The sequence below is a fragment of the Myodes glareolus genome, chromosome X, assembly GCF_982192425.1.
Source record: "Myodes glareolus chromosome X, mMyoGla1.1, whole genome shotgun sequence".
NCBI classification, from domain to species: domain Eukaryota; kingdom Metazoa; phylum Chordata; class Mammalia; order Rodentia; family Cricetidae; genus Myodes; species Myodes glareolus.
The window spans coordinates 140114067-140138815 of NC_142053.1; the positions used below are offsets into that span (position 1 = coordinate 140114067).

The 24749-nt window shown below is 37.2% G+C and overlaps 1 protein-coding gene across 2 annotated transcripts in view; it reads right to left on the reverse strand.

Annotated features, from left to right (window-relative positions):
• Window positions 1–1347: 1347 nt before the first annotated feature.
• The window catches only part of Maob (monoamine oxidase B), a 102545-nt gene continuing 79143 nt past the window's right edge, over window positions 1348–24749 (reverse strand). For both annotated transcript variants that reach the window (XM_048461358.3, XM_048461359.3), the window contains exons 4-15: window positions 23636–23740; window positions 22676–22767; window positions 18928–19069; window positions 17232–17381; window positions 15805–15964; window positions 12446–12542; window positions 11029–11082; window positions 9600–9657; window positions 7591–7688; window positions 4331–4442; window positions 3338–3400; window positions 1348–2282 (exon numbers count right to left, since the gene is read on the reverse strand). In XM_048461358.3, the coding sequence (XP_048317315.1) occupies window positions 2130–2282; window positions 3338–3400; window positions 4331–4442; window positions 7591–7688; window positions 9600–9657; window positions 11029–11082; window positions 12446–12542; window positions 15805–15964; window positions 17232–17381; window positions 18928–19069; window positions 22676–22767; window positions 23636–23740 (1284 nt within the window). In that variant the 3' untranslated portion in view covers window positions 1348–2129. The remainder of the gene's footprint in view (window positions 2283–3337; window positions 3401–4330; window positions 4443–7590; window positions 7689–9599; window positions 9658–11028; window positions 11083–12445; window positions 12543–15804; window positions 15965–17231; window positions 17382–18927; window positions 19070–22675; window positions 22768–23635; window positions 23741–24749) is intronic.

Sequence of the window (24749 nt, forward strand, 5' to 3'; positions counted from 1 at the left end):
GTATAATATGCTTTAGTTCTATTCATTTCCCTGCAGAATTCATGATTTCATATTTCAATAGCTGAATAATATATATGCATGTATATATATTTTATTATCCTTTCATCAGTTGAATGACTGTTAGGTTGTTTTCATTACTAGCCATTATGAATAGAGCAGCAATGAACAAGGCTGAGCAAGTGTCTGTGGAATATGATGTTGAGTCCTTTGCACGGGCCATACAATAGACCTACATTTTGATTTCTGAGAATTCTCCATACTGGTTTATAGGACTGCTTCAGCTTGTGTCTGATGCTTCCTAAGGTTGTTAAATATCTGATGATCACCCTCAACTCCAAATTTTCTTGCCTCTATTTCTCAAGTGCTGGGATTATAGACATACATTAGCATGCCTAGTTTTATGAAATATTGGAGATCTAACCTAAGGCTTTGTGTATGCTAATGAAGCATGCTACCAATTGAGGTAAACTCCACTCCTCTATTATTTATAGGCTTTCTCTATATCTAGACAGATCCTGAATCTGAAATCTTCCCAAGTGCTGGAATCTTAGGTGTAAGCCACCAAGGCCAGCTACCCATTCTTCTTAAACAGAAAAATAATCCTATAGTTTAAGTCACAAAACACAGTACAACTGTAGTAATTGAAGTGACTAATAAGTACTGAGGAATAATAAAATCCCTGATTTTCACTAGCCCTCCAATTTCTGTCCTCCTTGTATTAGTTTTGATTTGTTTCTGCTTAGGATAAAACCTGGGGCTGTGGCATGCTGTTTGAGTGTCCTACCACCAAGTAACCATTCTAATCCTAGTGGTACGTTTTAAAACAGATTTAGAAACCCCAAAAGAGACACGAATTCTTAACAGGTTTTTTACGTTCCTCATTTAGTTTCTAAAGTTCCCATAAATTCATGCACTGTAGGAACAGAAACTAGTATTATTTATCAATCCCTGGAGTCAAGAAAGGTGATCGCTTCAAAATAATGATATCATTTAAAATTAATTTTTACAGGACTTAATGGACTGTGACATTGTAGTTTGCAGTTAATGGGTTTACCTAGTAAAGAGCACCACACTGATATGAAGTATGAAAGGTCAACTGAAGTGTTATAATTATTTGAATAGGTTATGCATCTTATGTTAACTAGTGTCTATTATTTTGATGGACTTTGGCTGGAGATAAGAGCAAGAAGCTGTGTCTTACAGAATCCTTACTGAACAATTTTAAATCATTTACCATATATGTGAGTTCATGATGAATCATACCATCAAAATGCACATAACATCTAGATTCTTGGGTTGGCTTATCAAAAACTTTAATGTTCACCCCCCAAAAAGAAACAACAAACACATGGTCAAACAGATTTATTTTTAATTACTTAAGTGTGTCTTAATCTATTAATGGGATTATAATGGAAGATACAAAAGAACAACAAAGGTAAGACTTCCACTCTCATGAAAAATAAAAATCAGTTGGCAATACTGCACAAAACAGCAAGACTAAAGGATATCTACTAAATAGCACAATACCAGTCAATACAAAGTAAATCCACATAAGAACAACCACCAGTGACTGTATAAGGCATAAGGAGGGGATGATTGGGAAATACATCTTGGGAGGTGGGAAATCATCAATTTGTATTCCAGGTGCCCAAATTCAGAGCTTACTTGTAGGCCTTGTGTAATTAAGTTTCACCTCTGTTGCATTTGGTTTATTCACCTCTAAGGGAGAATATGAGCTCCAGATGGTAGTCAGTGTCTTCCAGTTATAACAAGACAAGACTGTAAGTACAACGACTCCAAAGAACTTGAGTAGGTGAGGACATAATACACAGGAGAAAAGAAAAGCCACAGGGTTTTGAAAAAAAAAAACTGTGTGCATGGCCAGTTAGGTTGTGAGATAACAAGGAGCTTGAGCAAGCCTGTGTGTCTGTTCTAAAAATTGAGAGGGCAGAAAAGTTGGAAATGGGTGGAACACAGTAGGGGAGCTCACAAGCAGCCAAAATGGAAAACAAGTTACTGTAATTTCTCACTCCATGTTCTCTGCGTCTTTGTGAAATTTTATAACAACCCCTTCCCAAAGCCTTCCTGCTGCACAGAATGAAACGACTGTGGGTGTGGATGGCCCTTCCTTAGAAACGCACAAGCAGGCCCCTTTTGTGGGCCAGGAAACCAAGAGCTGTTGCTGAAAAGATGGTGGTCAATCCAAGCAGCTTTAGCAGACCTGGTATAGAAGGCAAGTGTCTCTCCAGGAAGGTGCTGGTAATGGCTCGTGTAGGGACATCCTGGGTTCAAAGAACATTTGTGTGAGTGCAATGTTGAGCATGTCATTCCAGAAACTATTTCTTTCAGATTTATTTTAGAGTAACCCACTCATTCCAACCTCTGGTATAAAACACAACATTTCTTTGAGGCTCGCCCCCTCTTTTTCACATGGCCCTTTATGTGACTTTGCTAGTCTTTCTGCAACCTGAGGCTGAGATGGCTCCACCTCTCATATTTTCTCTCAGGGCATCCTCTGTCAGAATCGTACCTTGGGGTTATTCTCTGTCTTCCTACCTGAAAGCCCTCACATTCTCAGATCACAACGGTCTTTGCATATCATAAATATTTGTTGAGAGAGGATGGATGAATTTCCCCCTCAGCCCACCATCCTATTTCTAGTATAAGTACTAGGACAGTAATTTTGGAGTGTCAGGGCTATCTTCTATGGCCTTAGGTTTAAAAGGATAGAGGAATAACTGACCTTGTAGCTACACATTCTCTAAACTCTGTGCATCCTTCTTGCAAATCAGAAAAAAATTCTATGGTTTTATTACAAAAAATGTAATTGAAGTGAGTTTAAATGTGCTTTACTTTGTTCCACTCTTTTACCACAGGGTAAAGATAATAAACTTTTCCCTACCTCTTATTTTTCTACCTTATTTTCCTATTTCTTTTTGAGAATCATTAAATGAGACTACTCAGTAGCTCTTATGATTGAGTTCTTATTTTGAGTTTTTTTCTTCCGCTCTTTCTTTTGTTTCTTGTCTTGTTAGAGATAAAATCCAGGATCTTACACATGCTAAGCAAGCATTTTGCCATTGCTCAATGCTCCATCCCCACTCAATTTTAAATATGTCTAGAGTTCTCTACAAAATATTTCCTTATGATAAAAATCAAATTTTTCTTATTAATTTGCAAGAGATATAGCACTGTAAGTTTATCAAAGTTCATATAAACCCTTAATTTATGTGATTTATTTAGATAGATAGAATCATTAAGAAAAGAAATCTGCATATATACAAGTATGCTCATGGGAACAATCATTCTTAGAGTAAATTTGTGAAATATAGCTTACCACAGACTCTGGTTCTGGCTGCCAAATTTCATCTTCTGGAATCTTCCCAATGGCATGTAGAATCTGAAATGACAAATAGCAAAACAGATACTATCTTTCTTTTATTCTTTAAGAAAGAATGAAGCGAATGCCTCTTGGGCTATCCATCTAAAATGTCAAGGTAAAGGGCAGAGAAATCTACTTGACCTTTAGAAAGATCTCCAAAGATCTTTTATTTATGGTATAAAAGGTCTCAACCATTAGTTTCACTATAAATTTTAGTGTATGTGAACATACCTTAGTGGGAATGAGACTAGAAGACTTGCCAGAAAAAGAATAATGTGAATTTTGGATCCTTGTGGAAATATTTTTTGATTCTATAACATCAGGGCTAGGTGATATTTTTTATTTAAAATTTTAAAAAATGTATCTGTATGTGTACTTATTGAGTGTATATAAATGCATCAGGTGCTTGGAGGAAGCTTTGGAGATCACAAGAATGTGAGTGCTGGGAACCAAGCCTCTGCAAGAGCAATGAGTGCTCTTAACTGTGAGCTCCCTTTCCAGACCCTCTATTTTTAAAGATCTGTTGTATTTGTAGTTATATGCATGTGTGTGTGTGTGTGATGTGCAGACGTCCTCTGAGTCTGAAGATGGTATTGTTTCCCCTGCAAATGAAGATATAGGCAGTTGTGAGCTTCCTGACATGGGTGCTAGGAACCAAACTCAGGTTCTCTCAAAGAGTAGGAAGCTCTCTTAACTGCTGGACCATTTCTCCTCCCAACATCTCTTAAGTACAACTGAATTCTGACCTCCACTTTAAGTAAAATATTTTATATTTTCATTATTTTGTTTGATTAACCCGTTCCTTTTCCTTAAAATTGCTATTATTATGGTTTCCTAGGTCTATAGATGGGGAATACAGTTTGTGTGGGAATACTGCCAAGATCTCAGGTATCTTTGAGCTGTTTATCAAGCTTTTGTGCACCTCAAGCCCATGATCCTGGGCCCTACCTCTCTGGCAGCTCTCTCCCCAGCCTCCACAGCCCCCTCCATGTAGCCGCTCCAGTGTGTGGCCGTCTCAGTGCCTGCAAAGAAAATCCTGCCCACTGGCTGACGTAGAACCCTGGGAACAAAAACAAAGCAGTAAATGTCATTTCATAAATTCAGAAATGAGTTCTCTCATGAGGACCCAGGCTAGTTCATTTCTTAGATTAAAAACTTCTAGGAAGACACTGGCAATGTGCAATAATGTTCCGTGGGGGCCTCAGATATTCTGTTATCTCTGTCATGGGCAAAATGGAACAAAAGTTGAAGTTCACACACTCTGGTTCCTAGTGATTACAGGGAAAGGATCTGACATTAATATGGACAAAAGAAGTATTTGATTATATTTATGAAGTGAGAGACTGATTAAGCCAAGCATGTATGGTTACCTTTATATGAGGAAGATATCACATGCTTCTGATTTCTTACCATTAAACTTGACAGTTTCTTCTAACCAAGCTTTGTCCTCTTCATCTGTTTTAATAATTACTTGTTTCGTTTTGTTTTTGTATGATACAGGATGTATCCCAAGGCTTTATATGTGCTATATATGTGTTCCACTACTGAACCACATCCCCAGAACTTATCTATGTCTTAAAGGGATAGTCTAATGATTTTAAAGATGGTTTATAATAATGAAACTAAAGAAATAAATAAGTCTATGATTAATGATGATTAACTCCTATTTGCTACATTTCAGAACAATTACATCAAACTTTAAGTTAAAAATTGTTGGGCACCAGCTCTTCAAAGATCATTACTCCCCACCAAATCCCTAGTACTATTATTATACACATTTCCCAGAGGAGAATGTGGAGGCAGACTGTGGAAGGCCCTCTGATGTGCCACCAGGAATGAAGGACTTGTTTGTTGGTGGAAATCCTTCCAGAAGATGGTATTCTCATGCGGGCACTCATGGTGGCTATTTCCACTCGAGAAAGCTACATCATGACTCCTTCCAGCACCAGTGACTGACACAGAAATAAGTTTTTAAAAATGCAAGCCCCAAACTCTAACATGAGACCATTTGGAAGGACTATTCTACTCCCAGAATGCTTCCAGAATGCTTCATGGGGTCAGCTGGCACCTTTGTTGAAATTGCATTATCACCTTGCTTGCCCTTCCAGCTACTCTTGCTTCCTTCCTCCCACTTTCACTAGTGTCAATCCTAAGGACACAGCTGAATATCTATCCTGTTTACTGCTTGCTTCAGGGTCTGCTTCCTAGAATGCAACCAACAACAAAGGTGAAGTGCTTTTCTCTAGTTTACAGACAACAAATAGCAGAGGTAGTATTTGAAGCCAAGTGATCTAACAACTCTAACACAGTCTTGCTACATGTCACCTCTGTACTCCATTCTATTTTCTTTCTAATCTTTTCAAGAACTCCATGACAGACTACTAGTTAATGTCTCACATTACGTATAAACAAACAGGATCAGAGAAATATGTGGTGACTCAGAAAGAGCAACAGTGCTAGAAAACTGCAGAAGCTGCATTTGAAATATGTCGAGCAGCTGCCAACATCTCTATTTTTATCATTCATGTGTTACCTAATATATTACCATCACAGTTTCCATAGTGGTAACATTCTAAGCAAAGAGATGGAAAGGTCACAGGCACTTAGCATATAAAAATGAAAGTCCATTATCACGCTTACAAACACACCTTAAAAGGAGTACTATTTACAGCCATTTTCATTCCATCTCAAGCTTCCATGATCAAAAAGGTTCTTAACTGTTGAGCCACTTCTAAATCCTTGATTCTTGTCATTCTGTCGTCAGTATCACCTATAGCCCTGACACATCTAGCTTTGCCCAAGACTTCATAAGAACTTGCAGGATTCCAAACAATGATTGTTTCCATACCATTTGACCTAGACTTCATTCCCCAGGAGGCTTCTTCTGCCCCTCTACAGTCTGACACAAAGCCATTGCACTTCACTAGCTAAGATGAGACTGCAAAATTCCACAAGTCCCCAGAATATTTTTATAGCCCTTAACTAAAGCACTGGCGCTAGTACTTTAGTACTTTCATTTCTAATGTTCTGTCCTTCCTCTGCTTCCCACCATTGTCTCCAACACTGTGGACTCCTCAGAAAGGAGGTATTGATATTGACATTTTTTTGAAACGGTCAGGAAATGGTTAGCACTTATCCAGTACACACCAAATGAAACAATTGCTTGTGACTTAGTCTGTACCCAGCATATCTGAAAAGCAACCTAATGACTCAGAAGTTTATTGGACAATATCAGTATCCTTTAGCCCTCAGATTTTCTCTGGATTCTATTTTGGCCTCTATAGGCAAATAAGGAACATGATCTCCAGAATCATTAATCATCTTCTGCTAAACAAATTTTGACCCTTCTCCACACTGGTTCTCATGGAGAGCTGGATCAGTTGCCTTCACCCACCAGCACTCTGTGCTGTACTCTCTTAATGCCCTTTCATTATTTCTCCTGATTTAGTTTAGTATTGCTAGGAGAATTGGAGTAATGATCCTTAATTAACACCTTGTTATCATCATCAAATGCATTGAACTCAACAGCAGTGACTCATACTTGGATGCACAATACTCTGACTACTAAAAATCTGTGAACTCTGAATGGGCGAATCATATCATATGTTATAATCAGAATAAAGTTTCTAAAGAATAGCTCAGGTAATAATTACATTATCTTGTGTTTCTCATCCATGTGCTAAGAAAAATCAAATCCAACAACAATAAATGACTAAATAGGTGATTGTTAGGAATAGAGCAGGAACTCAAGCCCTTTCCTCCCTGGTCTAGAATTGATTCTAAGTTTACAGAGCCATGCCCACATTGACACAGAGTGGTGCCTGGGGAAGTTTATTGGGTTCCAGAGTAAGTATTAGAACACTGTACTGCCAGTCTTAACGAACCCTCTGGCTATTTGAAGTGCTTCTTATGTGTCAACTTTCTCTGGTTATATTGATTGAGTTTGGTTCTCTAGCGGAATGAAGAATGGAAACAGCAAAGATGGTGCAGCACTGTGACTTCCTTTATGAGACGCATGAGCTTCAAAGGAAGTTGGGGATATTTTTTCTCTCTGGTATTGACAAAAGCTATCAAGAAACACAGCAACTTATTTGTAGCTTGACTTCAATTGCAGGGCTTGCAGTCACAGCTCAGTTCATTTTTATTTATTAAACATGGCTTGAATGTGTGCCAGCCCTGTGTGAGTTGGTGCAGTGATTGGGCAGTACCTTCCATACTGGGTCATGATGCCGGGAGGAAAGTAGGTTGTGTAGCAGCCTCCGGAGTACTGCTCTTCACACCAGTTCTTCTCTTCATAATGGACTGGCTGTAAGAAAGAGGGGCAAAAGCTTGAAAGAGAGGCAGAGGACGGTGTCTTGTCTATTGTATATCGAGTACATACTTATAGACTTCATTGTACAGAACAAATTGCAGCTGTTTCTTAGAATCTGAAAGACACTGATTCCAAGCCTCCCTGCTCCCTCAAGCCCTTTGTAGAAAGTAGTGCAGTGTTTGCATGTAACATGTGCAACCCTCCTGCATGCTTTAATTCATCTCTAGATTATTTATAGTACACACTGCAATATAAATGTCATACAAATACTTATCACACTGAAACTTCAGGGTATTGGCAAGTTTTTCAAATATTTTTCAGAACCTGCACATACAGAAGGCTGTTTGCACTTCTGAAATACGGCCATATTATTCTGATGTTTCTAAAGACAGGTCTTTGGGCAGGTAAATGTTTTGAATAATAAACTTGTGATAATTTCAGACCTTAGAACTTTTTCTCATTTGTCACATATCTGTCTTAGTTTAATTATGTTTTGAGACAAAATTTTCTCATGTAGTTATAAGCTTACCTAAGAGTCTTGATTCTCCTCTCCCGCCTCTACCTTCCAAGTACTGGGATTGTGGAAATGCACCACTATTCCTGAACATGGGTATCTTAAGTTCTTGTTCATAATAATTATCTGTTTCCAGTTTCACTTTCTTTTTACCTATCAGAAAGCTTTTAGTGTTCAATGGTTTTGAGAAAGTTTTAAAATGATATAGTTTGCAAGGATGGCTGACCAAGAAAAAAAAATAACAGAAGTGATTATCTATGAAACAGACACTGTTTTGGTAGCAGCAAGCTTTGCTATAGGTAGAACAATCTTCATAGTATGTACTCACTATGGTGGAATGGCTAAACTTGTAAAACAACCACTGGTCTGGAAAATGTGTTTTAGCCATTAAGAGGCTGTATTTTAGCTGAGAGTTTTGCAAAATCCGAACTCCTTATAAAAATAGAGCACAGACCTAGCATCCAACACCCTCGGTTCAATTCTACCTGGGGATTGGGGAAGCCAACAGTGAATAACCTAGACAGAAAGTTTATTACTAAGCATCTTTTTGAAAACAGAAAATTGATATAACAAAATATTTAAAACTAGACTTTGAAAGCTTTTATTTTTTTAAAAAACATGCAATTATTTAATTAACTTTGCATAGTCATTTAAGGCACCCTACTGACAAAGTGTGAGGCCCTGCCTAAGTAGTGAATAACCCTAAGCATCTTTTAGTGTTCACTATGCTTTGTTTTGACATCTGAGGGCGGTTGTTGCTTCCTGAGCATCTTTCTCTGTCTCTTTGCAGCCAATCAGAAGAAAGATTGGGCATTTTCTTTCATTTCCCCTTTCTCCAAGGAATTTCATTCTCTGACACAACAAATATCAATGTCACACTGAAGCAAGTGACTTTCTTTGTATAAAAACACACACAACGACAAAGGCGACATCTTTTCAGCATTAGAAATTGATCATCAATATCCTTCTTAGAAGATACTTTATCAAATGAAAATTATCACCTTTTAGAAAATATAAAAACAACTTCTTATCTCATTAAACAATCATTCAATGATTTCATACAGTGAGGGAGAATTTGAATCACAAACTGCTGCCCCCCAAATGCCTGCTCTGGGAACAGCTCTGACTTTAGGGACAAAAGAATCACTACCTAAGCCCAGAGTAAGAAGCCCAAAGCCCCAGGTTCCTTCCTCATTACATGCACAGACAGGACTAGCTCACACTTTATGGAACCATTTATGCATCAAACCTACATGTACAGACCCTTCTGTGATTCTTCAGGAAAAGATGAACTGTAGGGTCCAACTGACACAAACCTGTCCCTGAAAATGCTTTTGGGAAAAAAAAAACAGGCCTCTCCCCATTCAAAAAAGGCTGGCAAACAACCTTACCTGCAGAGCTTCTTGGGAGTTCAGAACTTTTGCGTATAGCTCGCAAAGTTTCTTTAGTCTGTACAAGAGAAAAAAAAAATAACGTTTTAATGATGAAAGTGAAGGTTAAAGGAACTAAGACAAAAAAAAGTGAGAGGCATTTATTCCCTGTTTTAAAGTCTCTGAGTGCTAGCTTTTCCACTTTGGCATTTCATGTTAACTAATTACTGTTTTCTTTTGTTTGAGATACTACACTGCTATGTAACCCAGGTTTGCTTGGTATGCTCAATCTTCCTGCCCTGATCTCTCATGAGAGATGATTACAGGAAAGTGTGACCATATCCAACTTCATTTTAATTTTTGAAAACAAAGAATTTATCATATTTCTAATATTTTAAACCAATAGGGAGACTATTGCTAAATCTTTAAGAAAGAAACTAAAGTGAATCTCTGGGTATATCAACTTGGAAAGGTGAGTCTCAGGTTCCTCCTCTGACTTCTCGATTTGGAAGGAAAATAGTAGCAATCTGAACTTACAAGCCTTCCAAGTGAATCTAAAATTTGAAAACCACCAATATAATGTTTCTAGTCCAATAATGGCTTCTAATATATAAAAATTCTCAGCACTGTAAAGTCATTTTGGCTTTGAGTCATTAAATATGTTATCAGTTCTGGTGCTGGTATATGAATATATACGATATATATATATATATATATATATATATATATATATATATATATTCCAGTATTGATGAAAACATGCCTGAAAAAATAACCTCCAGAGAAATTAGTCTCTGTACCTACAATCTGCAATTGCTATGCATCACTCATGTAGTGCTGCCTAACCTAGCAATTTGTCTACTTCTTTCCAACATATTCAGCACTTTTTCATACTGTTCATAGTTCTTAGCATAATGGCTTTGTACAATAACTTGATAAGTAGTAATTTAAACATTTGGTTCTTAAGTAATAAGCATTGTGGCATATAAGACCCTTGTCATTAACATAGCAGATACATCACATTAGCAATGCACTTATTATGGGGGTATTTTGTAAGTTAAAAAGTGAATAAACATTGAAAGACAACTAAATAGTCAAAAATGAAAGAAAGGAGGGAGACAAGAAGGCAGAGGAAAGAAAGGCAGCTTACTTGAAAAGCTACACTCCCTATTTAGTGTGTGTTCTTGCTCTAAAAAATATTTTCCTATCACCTTAAAAAATAAAAGGAAGGAAGGAAATAAGGAAGGAGAGTAGAAGGGAGGAAGAGAAGGAAGAATGGCAGACAGAAGGGATAGAGCAGGGCAAATGAGGGAGGAAAGGAAGGAAGTTGGCAGGAAATGAAGGAAGGAAGCAGAGAGAGAAAAGGAAGGAAGGAGGGGGGACTTGAGGACAGGGAGGAAAGAAGAGGAGAGTGAAGGAAGAAAGAAAGAAGGGAAGAACATTTTGTTACCTTTCTTCTTTGGTAAGACGTGTCAGTTTTCTGGCTTTGTGAGCAAGGATAAATCTGAAAACACAAACAAGAAAAAGTGGGCGATTTAATACTTTCTTTCATCTTAGCTTCATTTCTATAGCTACACACACTCTGTACCATGTAGAAGAAACAATTTATATACTAACAATGTTCATTGTGTCCCTGTTTTTATATTGCATTCCTGACAGTGAGGAGCACTTTCTGGCTTTGGGAGATCAAGGTTCCAAAAGTAAATGACTGGCCATGATTTCTGCCTAGGGTAATATGATGACTGAGCCACTGCCCTCCAACAGTGACCAAGAAGAAAGGACTTGGACTTCAAATGCTCACTTAGGGCTGTGTCTGAGGTCTCCAGTTCTTCCTTTCCCTCTTGCCCTTTGGTTCCGTCTGTAACACTCAGCTTTTTGGATGCTGTCACATTTCTACCTCGGCAACTGCTTTCTGCTTAACAACTTGTTTTGCTCTACCTGTTTTCGCCTTGGCCTTCTGTTGGTCATCTCAATTTTTACTCTAGGTAAATATATCTTTATATCCACTACTGACCCCCAAACACTCTTCAGCTATGCAAGTCTTCCCTGGCAAGGTGAGGATAGGGCTGGCCTTCACTTCTTTGTAGTGGGACTCAGAAAAAGTTCACTCTCATAAGTAACATTTACTGTGATTTAGATAGAGTGGTCATTACCCAAACTCATGTTGAAATTATAGTGACATTGAGAAGCGGTAGGACCTTTCAGAACATTACATTGTTAGAAATTCAAAAGACTAATATGCTTTTCGTGACAGTTGATTGCTTCTTAGGAGAGTGGGCTATTTTATATAGCAAGTTTGGCTTCTCTGCTTGCTTCTTTGAATCCACTCTTGCTATGTGATTTTGCAACAAATGTTTACTCCCTCCCACTTTTCTGCCATGTATGGAGTAGCATAATGCCCTCATCAGAAGCCTAGGACATATTGATTCCATGCATTTGCACTTCCAAAACTGTGAGCTACAGTGAAGCTCTTTTCTTCATAAGTTGGCCAGTCTTAAGAACTTTGCTACAGCAACAGAAAACATAGTAAACAACATGGATGCCCACAAACTACTTACTAAAACATTCCTCCTAGTAATACACTGAAGTAAGATCAGTCTATCATGTAAAGATGTCCCCCAAATATATCTACTAATACATTAAATATGAGGTAGAAAATTGATATAACAAAATTTAAATGTTATTGGTATTTGACATCTAGGTATTATTAATTAAAAAGAAACAATAAAATACTTCTAACACTGGATTCGGAGATTAGTACTATCAAGTAAAAAATTCTTTTAACAAAGCTTTGTATTCCTTAATCAACAATATTTTATTCCCTTGCCAATAGCAAATACAGCTACAATATTATAATTGTGCCTTACCCTATTATAGCGGCATAACTGCCATCTGGTTTGGTATCATCCAATGTGTATGCGATTGGAGCTTCCTCTCCTTCAATAACCATGGTTCCACAGAAATCTTAGAAAACAGTGAAGCGAAAGAACATGCTCATTACCCTATCATTTCACCCACAACAAATGCAATTAAGCATACAGTTTTCAACTTGAGAAATTTGGAGGCCAAACATAGCACATTATACTCTAAGTATATGAAAGCAAATTAAACTGATGTCAAGGAGATGGCTAGGTAATCAAGATCTTATGAAAAAAATGAGTAGGTCCAGACATTGTAGCACAGTTGGTACAGTGCCTGCCTAGCTTACACAAGGCCTTGGATTTGTTCCCCAGCAGTGAACAAACTGCCTGTGGTGGTCCATACCTGGAGGTAGAGGCAGGGACCTCAGCTATATAGTGATTTTGAGACCAACTATGTAAAACACAGTCTTGAACAAAAAGAACAAAATCAAAGTGGTAAATGGAAATGGAAATATAAGAGACTACATGCTCCTATTTCATGAGGAGTCGCTCCTTTTCCAACTTTTCTTTTAGGGTGGGATCTCACTATATTGTTCAAGCCAGTCATGAACTCCCGGTCTCATGTGACCTTCCTACCTCAGCCTCTTGAAGAGCTAGGACTACAGATGTGTCCTGTTATGTCTGGACACTTAATGACTTAATGCCAGTTGAAGCAGCCTTCTACTTTTAGAACACAGGGTAGAGAACACATGGGAAACTAAAATGAACCACAGAGTCCCATTTTAAACCTGACCTCTGAAGACTCTTTTCCTTTCAAGAACAACAACGTGGGTAAGAATTTTAATTCATCCTGAATTAAAGTAATCTCATCATCACTGTCTGGAACAAAATACAGTTGGACCTCTGTATCTGTGAGTTCTATAACAGTCAATTCAAACTTACTATCAAAAAAATTTAAGGACAAACTTGGTGGCACATATCTTTAATCCAAGCATGTTCTAGACAGAGACAGGAGAATTTCTGTACATTTAAGACTAGTTAGCTGGTTTACATAGTGAGTTCTAGGAAAGCTAGGGCTACATAGAGTGATCCTGTCTCAAAGAACCAAAAACATTTTTAATTAAATCTATACTAACTGAATATATCAACTTTTTTTCTTGCTATGATTCCCCATGTATGGTGTTTATATTACACAGTGTTTATATCATTTATACATATACATATATTACACAACACACATATATAGTATAAAGATATATATTGTATAATAGCTATTAGATGGCAGCATGTATTAAGTATTTTAAATAGAAATTATTTATAGTATATTGGAGAATATGTGGTAGGGAGGTGGAGAGGATCTGGAAGGAGGAGTGAAAGAATATGATCAAAATATGGTGTATTAAAAAATAACTTAGCACTAACTAATTACATCAAACAAACAAAAAACCTAAACTAGTCTTTATTCCTTGTCCTAAATTCTATCAATCTGCACATAGCCAGCTACCTAAAATTCATGGCCTGGGTCTCAGAAGGAAGAAATTCAGCCTCATTATGCTGTTGTCATTGAATTCAAAGGGCAAAGGACAGAGATCTTTGAGGTAAGTCCTTTGCAAAGGGTAGAACACTTGCTCAGTGAATGTTCCAATACAGTAAGAGCAATAACCAGGACTAGCTGCTGGGAGGGGAGTTAAGAGACTGAAGCATGGTTGGGTAAGGTTATCGATTGTCTGTCCCTCCTTATCTAGATGATTTTACTTCAAGAATTGGTGTGGAAAGTCCTTCTGTATATGTGTTGCTCTTATTGGTTAATGAATAAAGCTGTTTTGCTCAATGGCTTAACAGAGTAAAGCCAGGTGGGAAATCCAAACAGGAATGAAGAGAGAGACTAAGAGGAGACAGGGAGAAACCATACAGAGCCATAGGTGACAGGCGCCTTCACCAGAGTCTGCCAAAACTTTGCCGGTGAACCATGACCTCATGGTGATGCACAGATTATGGGGATGGGTTAGTTTAGGTTATAAGAGCTAGCTAGAGATACGCTTAAGATATTGGCCAAACAGTATTGCAAATATTGTTTCTGCGTGATTATTTCGAATCTGAGCAGCCGGGAATGAATGAACAGCCTCCAACTACAAAGAACCCCCAGGAAAACCAAAACCCTTGGGTGTGCAAGTCTTTTACATAAGGTGGGAACCTAAACACATTCTCTTATACACTAAAAGTCATTTTGAGATTGCTAAAAATACCTAATAGGATATAAATGCCACATAAATTTTTATTTATACTAAAATGATTGAGAAACTAATAAGAACAAAAAGCCTACACATGTTCAGGACAGGTATAATTCTCTTCTGAATGTTGTTCATCTGTAGCTGGCTAGATATGCATCAGCAGAACCCATGGATACAGAGGACTGCCTGTGTACAGGAAATGCTATCCTGACACTATTCTCAATTGTTTCCAGCACAGTCTTATGTCTACAGTCTTCCTCCCATTCTAGTCCACCCTGGCTTTTATTTTATCCTCAGCGGCAGGGATTGCTCTTCTTTCTAGTGCTTACTCGGTAGTTAAGTAGACATGATTAGAGAACAAAAAGAAATGATTGTACATGTTGTCCAAAGCAGCAGATACTAGTTGCATGTGGTGATTCACTCAATGCAATAAAATGCCAAAAAATTGTTTTTAGTGTCACTAGCCACATTTCGGGTAGTTGGTACCCACATGTATCTAGTGGTGTGAGTGTTAAATGCGACATCAGGAGTGTTTCAAACAATGCACAAAACAGTACTTTCATGAGCATTCCCATTCACTGTCCTACCTGGTATAGTAACATGGATGAAGAAATGGATTTTATTTAATTTAGTAGGATCTTGACACTAAGAAAACATGACCTGAAAAACTTCACAATTGCCACTTTTTGGTTGTGTGAAGTTAGGGATAAAACACAGAGTCTTGCATGTGCTGTGCAATCATTCAATTATTGAGCTACATCTCCATTTATGAATCCATGTTTTATAAATTCATGCTTTTGGTATCTTAGAAAATAAAGTCACATATTTTCATAGGGATTTGGAGAGGATTAAATAAACTTGAAATTAAATTATTGAAAGAATTGGTCAGATTCCAAGAAAAAATAATTCATGTGTTTGTGTCAATATATTTTATTTGCAAGAATTGTTCATAGAACCTGCAGTAGCAGAGGTAGTGGCACACACCTACAATACCAGCACTCAGAACGTTGAAACTACAGTATCAGGAGTTTTCTGTCCAGAATTCTAAGAAAAATAGTTATATCCAAATATGTATCTTGATACAAAGTTTCTTGGGCCTTCTCTGCTACATCTTTATGTCCAGAATGTACTTACCCCTTTTCCTCCAGAAAGGCTCTTTATAATAAACTATGCACTTAATGACTGAACCCAAAGGCACACGAGTGATCAGCTGGTTTCTTAGCATTGGCAGGGGAGGACTATAGTGAATCTTCATGCCAAGAATAGGTGGAATGGCACTAATCACATATTTAGCCTGAAAGAAAAGTAAACATGATTAAACACCATTGGCCTGCTGCAGAAGTTTTTCTTAATTCTCTCTCTCTCTCTCTCTCTCTCTCTCTCTCTCTCTCTCTCTCTCTCTCTCTCTTCTCTCTCTCTCTGTTTCTACCCTTGCTCCCTTTTAATCCCTTAACAGTGAAGCCAGAAAGACCTCATTAAAAACTAAAACAGCCTTTAATACTCTCTAGTTCTAAACCTTTCATGCCTTCCTGGTTGCCTCTCTATTCCACATCTTCTTATTTTTTTCCCTGCCTTCATTTTGCTTGCATTTTGATCACCGTGCATTCCTCAGTCAGTCCAGATACGCTTCCAATTTAGGCCCTGGCCCTGGCTGTTATTCCATCCATCTGTAATTCTTTTCCCACAGAGTCATCTCTTTCAGCTCTGGGTTCATCTCTCTTGCCTTTGCTAACAACCTTCTTTAAAGTAACATGATCCATCATCCCAGTCATCCTTATGGGATGCCTTCTCCTTTTCCCATTTGATTTGTCTGCTGTGGAATAATGTTCTTATACACTGTAAAGATTTACCACTTGTATTGGTTTAATAAAATTCGGATTTTCCAGTAGCCAGGCAGGAAGTATAGGTGGGCTGACCAGACTAGGAGAATTCTGGGAAGAGGAAAGGCACAGTCTGCAGTCATCAGCCAGATGCAGAGAAAGCAAGATGAGAATGCCTTACTGAGAAAAGGTATCAAGCCATGTGACTCAACATAGTCAGTAATTGTGGATTAATTTAAGATATAAGAGCTAGTTAATACTAAACCTGAGTTAATAGGCCAAGCAGTTTATAATTAATATAAGCCTCTGTGTGTTTCTTTGTGACTGAACAGCTGTGATACTGAGCCGGACAGAAACTTTCATCTACATTTTTCCACAGTACTTATCACTATTTGATACACTTTGGCTATATATTTGGCTATAGCTTTAGTCTTTTGCTAAAATGTAAAATCTCATGAAGTGAGAAAATTCCAAACTCTTAAATTTATGCCACGCCCATAAGCCATGCTTGATTCTTATCAAATATTTCTTTTGATTTTATAATCACCCAAGGGTCAATTAAAGAGAGTACATTATTAATATTCTCTCCTCTCAAATAGTTTAATTCCTTTTGTTTTCTTTCAGGCAGATGTAGCTCTGGCCAATCAACTCTATGAAGTCTGGGCTATCCTTGACCTCATATATGCTTCAGCTACCCATGGGATTCTGATCGCTTTCCCTCACTTTGAGAGTCTTACTTACCTCATATATTTCATGGTTTAAGGTTTCCACAACAACATTTTCCCCATTTTGGTCAATGTGAACCACAGGCCTCTCAAGCTTCACTCGGTCCCCAAGGAGCTCCATTATCCGCTCACTCACTTGACCCGACCCACCAACAAATTTCCTTTCCTGAAAAGAAGAATACTGGACTAAAGGTGGATGCTCAATATAAGAGCTGACATAAACAGCTAAGTGGCTGTTCCCCTGGCTATCCCTTCTCTAATGTATATGAAATTTCGCATTATTATTGGGAATAATTTCCTATACATTCTTGTCAGATGTATTTTTACTTACATTTTTATTGTTAAGTGGATTTTTAACTAGAGGCTATTGTCATTTGACAAAATTATAGGCTTGGCTTATTAATTCACCCTAAAGCTATATTACTGTGGATTCCAGGGCTCCAAACTGAGCTGAACATTATCAGAATAATCCTGGTTTCCCTTTTGCCTGGTTAACACATTGCTCTGGGCCCCTTCTACATTCTTTGGCTGGTCCATTGGGCCTAGTGAAACTCTACCTACAGGATGACCATTGTTTTCCTGAGTATTACTAGTACTTGTCCTGTGACTCAGAATCAGACACACCCTATTTCTGCCGTCCCTACACTACACCTCCAGCACCAAGTCATTTTCCTCCTATTTTGGGTGGGCCCACCTTATCTAGGGTCTTATGTCTGCTGCTCCAATGGCCACCAATGTCATTTCACTTCATCTTGCAGAATCTACCTGTCTTCAGCCCTGTTTTCAAACATTCAAGAGTTTCTGAATACTATACCTGGCTATGCACCACACAGTTTACCTGTCTACCTCCTCATCCTCAAGTTTTAGAGCAGCTAATTCAAAAAAGTATTATACTATTATTATTAGTAATTTTGTGTGTGTGTGTGTGTGTGTGTGTGCATGATGCATATGTGAGTACAAGTGTGAAGGTCAGAAAGCAATTTTGTGGAGCCAGTTTTATCCTTTCTATCTATTCTTGCTTGAGTTCTTGAGATTGAACTTAGCTGTTAAACTTCTATAGCAAGCTGTTTTACCTGCTGAAGAGCTCATTATTTCTTGATTAACTTTTAAAAGACTTTTTCAAATAGGTCTACAAAGAAGGGGGAAAAGGGAAGGAGGAAGAAGAGAGCATAGTAGGTGAAGAAGACAGGAAGGAAAGGAGTAAAGACAACCAAACAGATTAAAAACTTAAATCCATTTTATACTCTGCCTAACGGGGCTTTACACAATGCTCAGAAAGCAGGCATTGAATAAATAAAATGAAGAATGAATCCTCACATGTGGCGTCGCTTTTCAAAACACTCACCTCTTCCTTCCTTCATTTATTTTCTCCTTATTTCTTTTTCTTTCTTAGTACTGGGAAAGGATCCAGAGCCTGTTCCATTCCAGGGAAGTGTTCTATCAATGAACTACAGCCCATACCTTGGCATGTTCTTTAAATTTAAGTGCATGTCTGTCTTTTCTTGTTTGGAATTTCTGAGGAGCCTCTTAAAATTATGCTGGCTACTTGGATACCTGACAACAGATGGTTCCTTCTGAAAGATACTTGAAGCTACCACAGTAAATAAAGCATGACAAATTACAAGCCTGTCTCATTCATCAGCATCTAGTGACTGCAGATTGATACTTATTTCTGTAATTTCTGTAGTAGTGAGTTTGTGTGGGTACAGTACCTGCCCTCCATTGGTTGTTGAGATGATTCTAGTTGTGCCCCCGCACTGCTTTACATACCACAGAAACCACAAAGCAGAGACCTCATGGGTCTCTGCAGTGACACACAGGTTCACAAAGAGAGTAGCAAGTTGCTTTGCTGATCTGTTCAGAAAGAAACAAGAGTATGATTCACAAATGCAGAACAGAGCCTTCTGAAAGGTCTAGAGTAGTCAAGTTTCTTGTTTCCTTGGCTATGTTTATCACAATTTAACAAACTTCTGGAATTCAATATCATAAAACATGAAAACATGGACTTAGAAATGTGGTATTTATGCCCCCTAAAACAAAACACCTTGTTCAGAATTGACTTCATCATAGCCTGTGGCATCAGTTGCCCCTACACACTCTCTAGTCTTCCTGAAATTCTTATTTTGGTAAAAGGCACTCCCTTTCACTAAGTGGTTAAAGCCAAGACTTTCAAAATAAACTTGAATCTCTGTCTCTATCTCTCTCCTCCCAAAAATCCAAAGTGTATTTATGTGCACCACATATGTCCAGTTGCCCAAACACACCAGAAAAGGGTTTTGGATCTCTTGAAGGTAGAGTTTCAGGTGGCTGTGAGCCACTTGATGCAGGTGCTAGGAAGTGAACCCAAGTCAAGCTATCTCTACAGCTGCTTATCTGTTGTTTTTTACTTAAAAACCTATGATAAAATTTAATTTATAGATCTAGGGATGTGGCTTGCCCATTTTGTGTGAAGATTTGGGTTCAGTCCTGAGCACTACATAATCCTTTAATGTCCTAATTAAAGAAATTATCAATAGCTAATAATAAAATGAATAATCATAAAATTATGAAGTAATAAAATTTATGTGAGTGTAGTCTATCTTTCCCATGAAGACAAATGTTCTTTTTGGACAAAGACTAATGATGATTAATTGAAGCTGTATGTAAAGGAGAAAAACTGCATCTCCCTGTGTCAAGCAGATCCATTCTTAATCTGAAACTCTGGGAGTTTCAGCAAGAAAAAAAAAATGAACTTTACAGCATTTAAGGGATGAAAGGTCAAGAAATCTAGAGAAATAATGTTTTGTAATTTTGTCTTCTTTACTTTAAAAAAGATAAACATTATATTAGTTTCATTACATAAATATATACACATTAGATGAGCTTTGATTCATAATTCATAAGATAAAAATATGAGGCAATGAGTATTTTCCATATCTCTGCCATCCAAAAGATAATTACAAGTCTATTTTTGATGTGTTCTTTTTCTACAAATAGCTTTTTCTAAAACATAATTGCATACCTATGATCCCAATGAAAATACACTTTGCTCTTCTGAACAACATTTTATAAATCATGACTAAGGAAATGACCAGCACTAGTCTTTGAATGTATGTTTGTCATTTTTTATTGTTTTTATTGAGCTCTACATTTTTCTCTGCTCCCCTCCGTTCCTCTCCCCTCCCCTTCAACCCTCTCCCATGGTCCCCATGCTCCCAATTTACTCAGGAGATTCTATCTTTTTCTACTTCCTATTTAGATTAGATCCATGATATGTTTCTCTTAGAGTCCTTATTGTTGTCTAGGTTGTCTGGGATTATGAATTGTAGGCTGATTTTCTTTGCTTTATGTCTAAAAGCCACTTATGGATGAGTCCATATGATATTTGTCTTTCTGGGTCTGGATTACCTCATTCAATATGATGTTTTCTACTTTGAATAAGAATAGGCTAATTGTTCTGGGGGCTGTTTCCTATAAAGTCAGCAAATGATCTCATGTACATCTTGCTTCGTAATAATTAGAAAATGCCACAATTCTTCTTTAAATAAATATCTCAACATTCTTTCTGTGAGTTGACCACCACAGTATTCACTAACTGGAGGTTGAGGTCAAGGCTGTTGTAAGAATCTCAGGTCTCTATGAACTTAGAGAAACATAATTGATTCCATTGTGAAGATGCCTAAAAGCTCTTTGAGGAAAAGGATCAAATATAATTTATTAAAAAATCCCATAACAGAAGTTCCAGAACAGATATAGATTATCTTATTGGAAATCTACAAACTTTGTAAATAAACATAATTCTACTCCAGCAAAAATATGTTCTATTATAAACCATGTTCTCATATGAAGTTTTAAATGCTGTAGATAAGTGTTCTTAAATGATACAATAGCCATAAATTTTGTGGCACAAATGATCATTTCAGAATGGATTGCTTTCAAGGGCATGTTACACAATATGTGCCTAATAATAATAATGATGATGATGATGATGATGATGATGGTGAAAGCTTTGAGGCAGTCAAAATATCCAACTGAACAGTAATAGGTAAATGCAGTGTACCATTCACTATTCATTAAATATATTGCAGCGAATGTCCTTTATTTTTTATAATGCATATAATAAATAATTTTATTTTCAGAGTTGTGATTGTATATCTCATCATTAATAATCTTTGAAAGCCCACTTTTCTTTTTCTTTTTTAAAATTACTACGCCACTTGGCCAATAGTTTAGGCTTCTTATTAACTAATTTTTCATGTTAAATTAACCCATTCCTATTATTTTGTATTTTATCACAAGGCTTGTGGTTTACAGGTAAAGCTCCCAGAAAGCCTCTTTTTCTATGTGTTTAATATTATTTTTTAAGCCACTAAGTATTCTTCTACAACGTGATTTTAAAACTTTCTAGTTTATCCCATCTTTCGGATACCCTTTATTTCATCTAATCAGTCTTTGGTTATTAGAGCTTCAGATCCTCCCTGAGGAGTGGATAGACAGTGGGGTTGGAGGAGCAGAAGGAGGGGAGGGAGAGGGATTGGTATGTAAAATAAAAAAAAATTGTTTTAAAAAATAAAATAAATAATACTGGAAGTAATCTCTCTCTCCTTTCCACTCTAAGATGAATTTTAAAAAGTTGAATTCCTATAACAAGAAGTCTGTCTATTGCACATATCTTGATTCTTCCCACATCATAGATTCAGATATATCTAAAACCTTGTTTTTACTTTGAGTGGTCAGTGTCATCACTTCCTTAACATCCAGAGCATGAAAGTATCAACTTCTGAGTCAAACAGATTTTCAAGACATTCTATTTATCATGATAGGAGAGTTTTCTTGATATTGATTCTCAGTTCTATTACTTATGAACTTGAAGACTTGCAATCCTTTCCACTTTTTCTGCTGCCCAGGAGATGTGAGGCCTATGGAAACCGCATTCACTTTCCACTGCTGTGAACGAGAACTTTAGCCTTGACTCAAGTGTTTTCTTTAGATACTATAGGCTTTTCGCTAACTGGGACAAGTAGGTCTACTCACAGGTGTCCTCTAACAGGTGTGAATTACCTAGAAGTCGCCCTTTAAAATACTGAAGAGTTGCACTGTATTATAAAAGGTGTTTCAAATGCCTGTGCTCTCTACACTTGGCCACCAGTGAGGAATACAAACTATCCCTACGTCAACAACCTCGGGAGACTGTTAAACCACCGGACCTCAAAATGTTCTAAGAAAAAATGGCTGATTCTGGTTAGTTCTGAGGACTTCATAGGGGAAATAGCAGCTTGGTGGTACAAAACTACACCAAAGAAGTAAAATATACCTATATTTAGAGGAAGACTTCATTTCAGGATCTTTCAAATATTTACTTAGTGTTATGGTTTTAGACATAAAGCAGACACTTGATTGCCTCCTGCCTGTTAATTGGCATATGTAAATAAACCCCAAGGTTTTTCACAATAAATGCTTTTGCCCAATGGGAAATCTTACTTAGTCCAGCAGATCTTATCCAGCAACTCTTTCATTGACATGTAGTCCCACTCTTCTGCAAGGGGTGCCTTCCAAGGAGCATCACTGGGAATCTACATTGAGATGCATTAAAGAAGAAATAAAGACAATTTTCCATTCAACTAACTATTTGCACAACATTAAACGATTTAACTCAAAGAAGAAAAAATTTAAAATTTAATTTTCCAAGTGCCCCTAATAGTTTCTCAAATATCATAAGTCTCTCTGTCTGTGTAGCTCTTCTGTAACAAATCTATAGCACTCAATTTATACTTACTTTCCTTTAGAATTAAGATGTTTATCTTATAAAATATATCTACGATAAAATTTAATTATCACACCATGCACAGAAATATATTAGCAATAACAAAACAATGTTTATAACAATGTATTGTAATAAGCTATGTGAATGTTGTCTCTCTGGAATTTTCTATTTAATATTTTTCAACTGCAGTTGGCCATAGATAATTACAATCATGGAAACTGAAGCTACAGCTAAGGGGAATTAAGTTAATAGCTTACAGATATCATTCACAAATTCAGCTCTTTAACTTGGATGAAAGAATTGCAGTTAACCATCTGGAAATCAGAGTTTTCAGTTAAAGCTTCCATGTGTTTATTTGGGAGCTGAAAGTTTGGGTGTGATGGATAATCAAAGAACTGTCTATGTCCTGGGGATTTTCTAAATTAGAAATATCATCCCAGAAAGGCTTCAGGCTTCATACTTCTCAACTTGCTCAATAAGTGTATACAGATAGAAGTATTTTTGACAGCTCATTCTTTTAAACATTAGAAACAAATTAGTTCATTTATTTTACTGGTGTATATTGATTGTTAGGATGTGCTGGGCACTATGTTATGCATGTGGGATGACCAATACTTTGTACCTTCTTTCTTCTGAAGAATAATGAAAATTACATATGCAGTTTTAGGAAGTGTTACCTCATCACCCATCTCATCCATTGTCCTCCAGAGGTTGTTATGATCTAGGTAGGCGATTGGATTCCATACTGCTGGGAATGGGCCTCTGAAGGGATATGATTTTCCCTGTGAGATACAAGAATTTAGAAGAAAATGTTTAAAACAGTGTAAATCATAAACTGCTTAAAGCAGTCATGTATCATAGAATCTGATTCCAAGGGAATAGAAAACATGCCACCATGTTTTTAAGGATTATTTGGTGATATCCTAGTGAATTAAACTGTGAGGACTCAGAGAAGAGTAAGAATTCTGTGCTAGCCTGTGAAGACCTGTGGCACTGTGTACATCCTCTGCCTCACTGTACTTTGGGATAACCATGTTTTTCTTCATTTATTGAGCAGGCTCAGAGAGCTACGTAACAGACACTAACAAAACACTACTGCTTAAGTATGCCTTGGAAATTAGGTAACACTAGTTGAGAGAAGAAACTATGTATCACTAGGGCCATGGACAACTCACTGGGTGAGGTTGCTTCCTATACCACCAAGCCTAAGAATACAGTCCCGGAGGTCCTCGTGCTAGGAGAAAACAGTTAGCTTTGTTCTAGTTGTTGGGGTTTTATTTGTTTGTTTGCTTGCCTTTTCTGTTCCTAACTCCATCATGAATTTTTTATATGAGGCAGTAGGTAAGAACATAAAAAATACATACATATAGAAAAAAAGTAAGATCCAATGTGCTGCTTCACAGCTTCAGAATGGCTGTGAATGGCTGTTCTAATTGCATAAAAGTTCACTGAGATGTATACACTTTGGATCTGGTTAATTTCTGTGTGCAATTTTTTATCCACAAGTTTTTTTATAATAAAATTTATGAAAATTAAAATAAAATAAAACAGTGTAAATCTTGCTAAATCTGCCACGTTGGCATTTTTGAAACTTATTTATTTTTATTTTATGGGCATTGATGTTTTGTCATGGGTGTCAGGTCCCCTGGAATGGAATTACAGACAGCTGTGAGTTGCCAAGTGAGAGCCGGGAATTGAACATGGGTCCTCTGGAAGAGCAGTCAGTGCTCTTAACCACTGACTCATCTCTCCAGTCCTAAGTTGGCAATATTTAAGAGCAAATCATGTTGC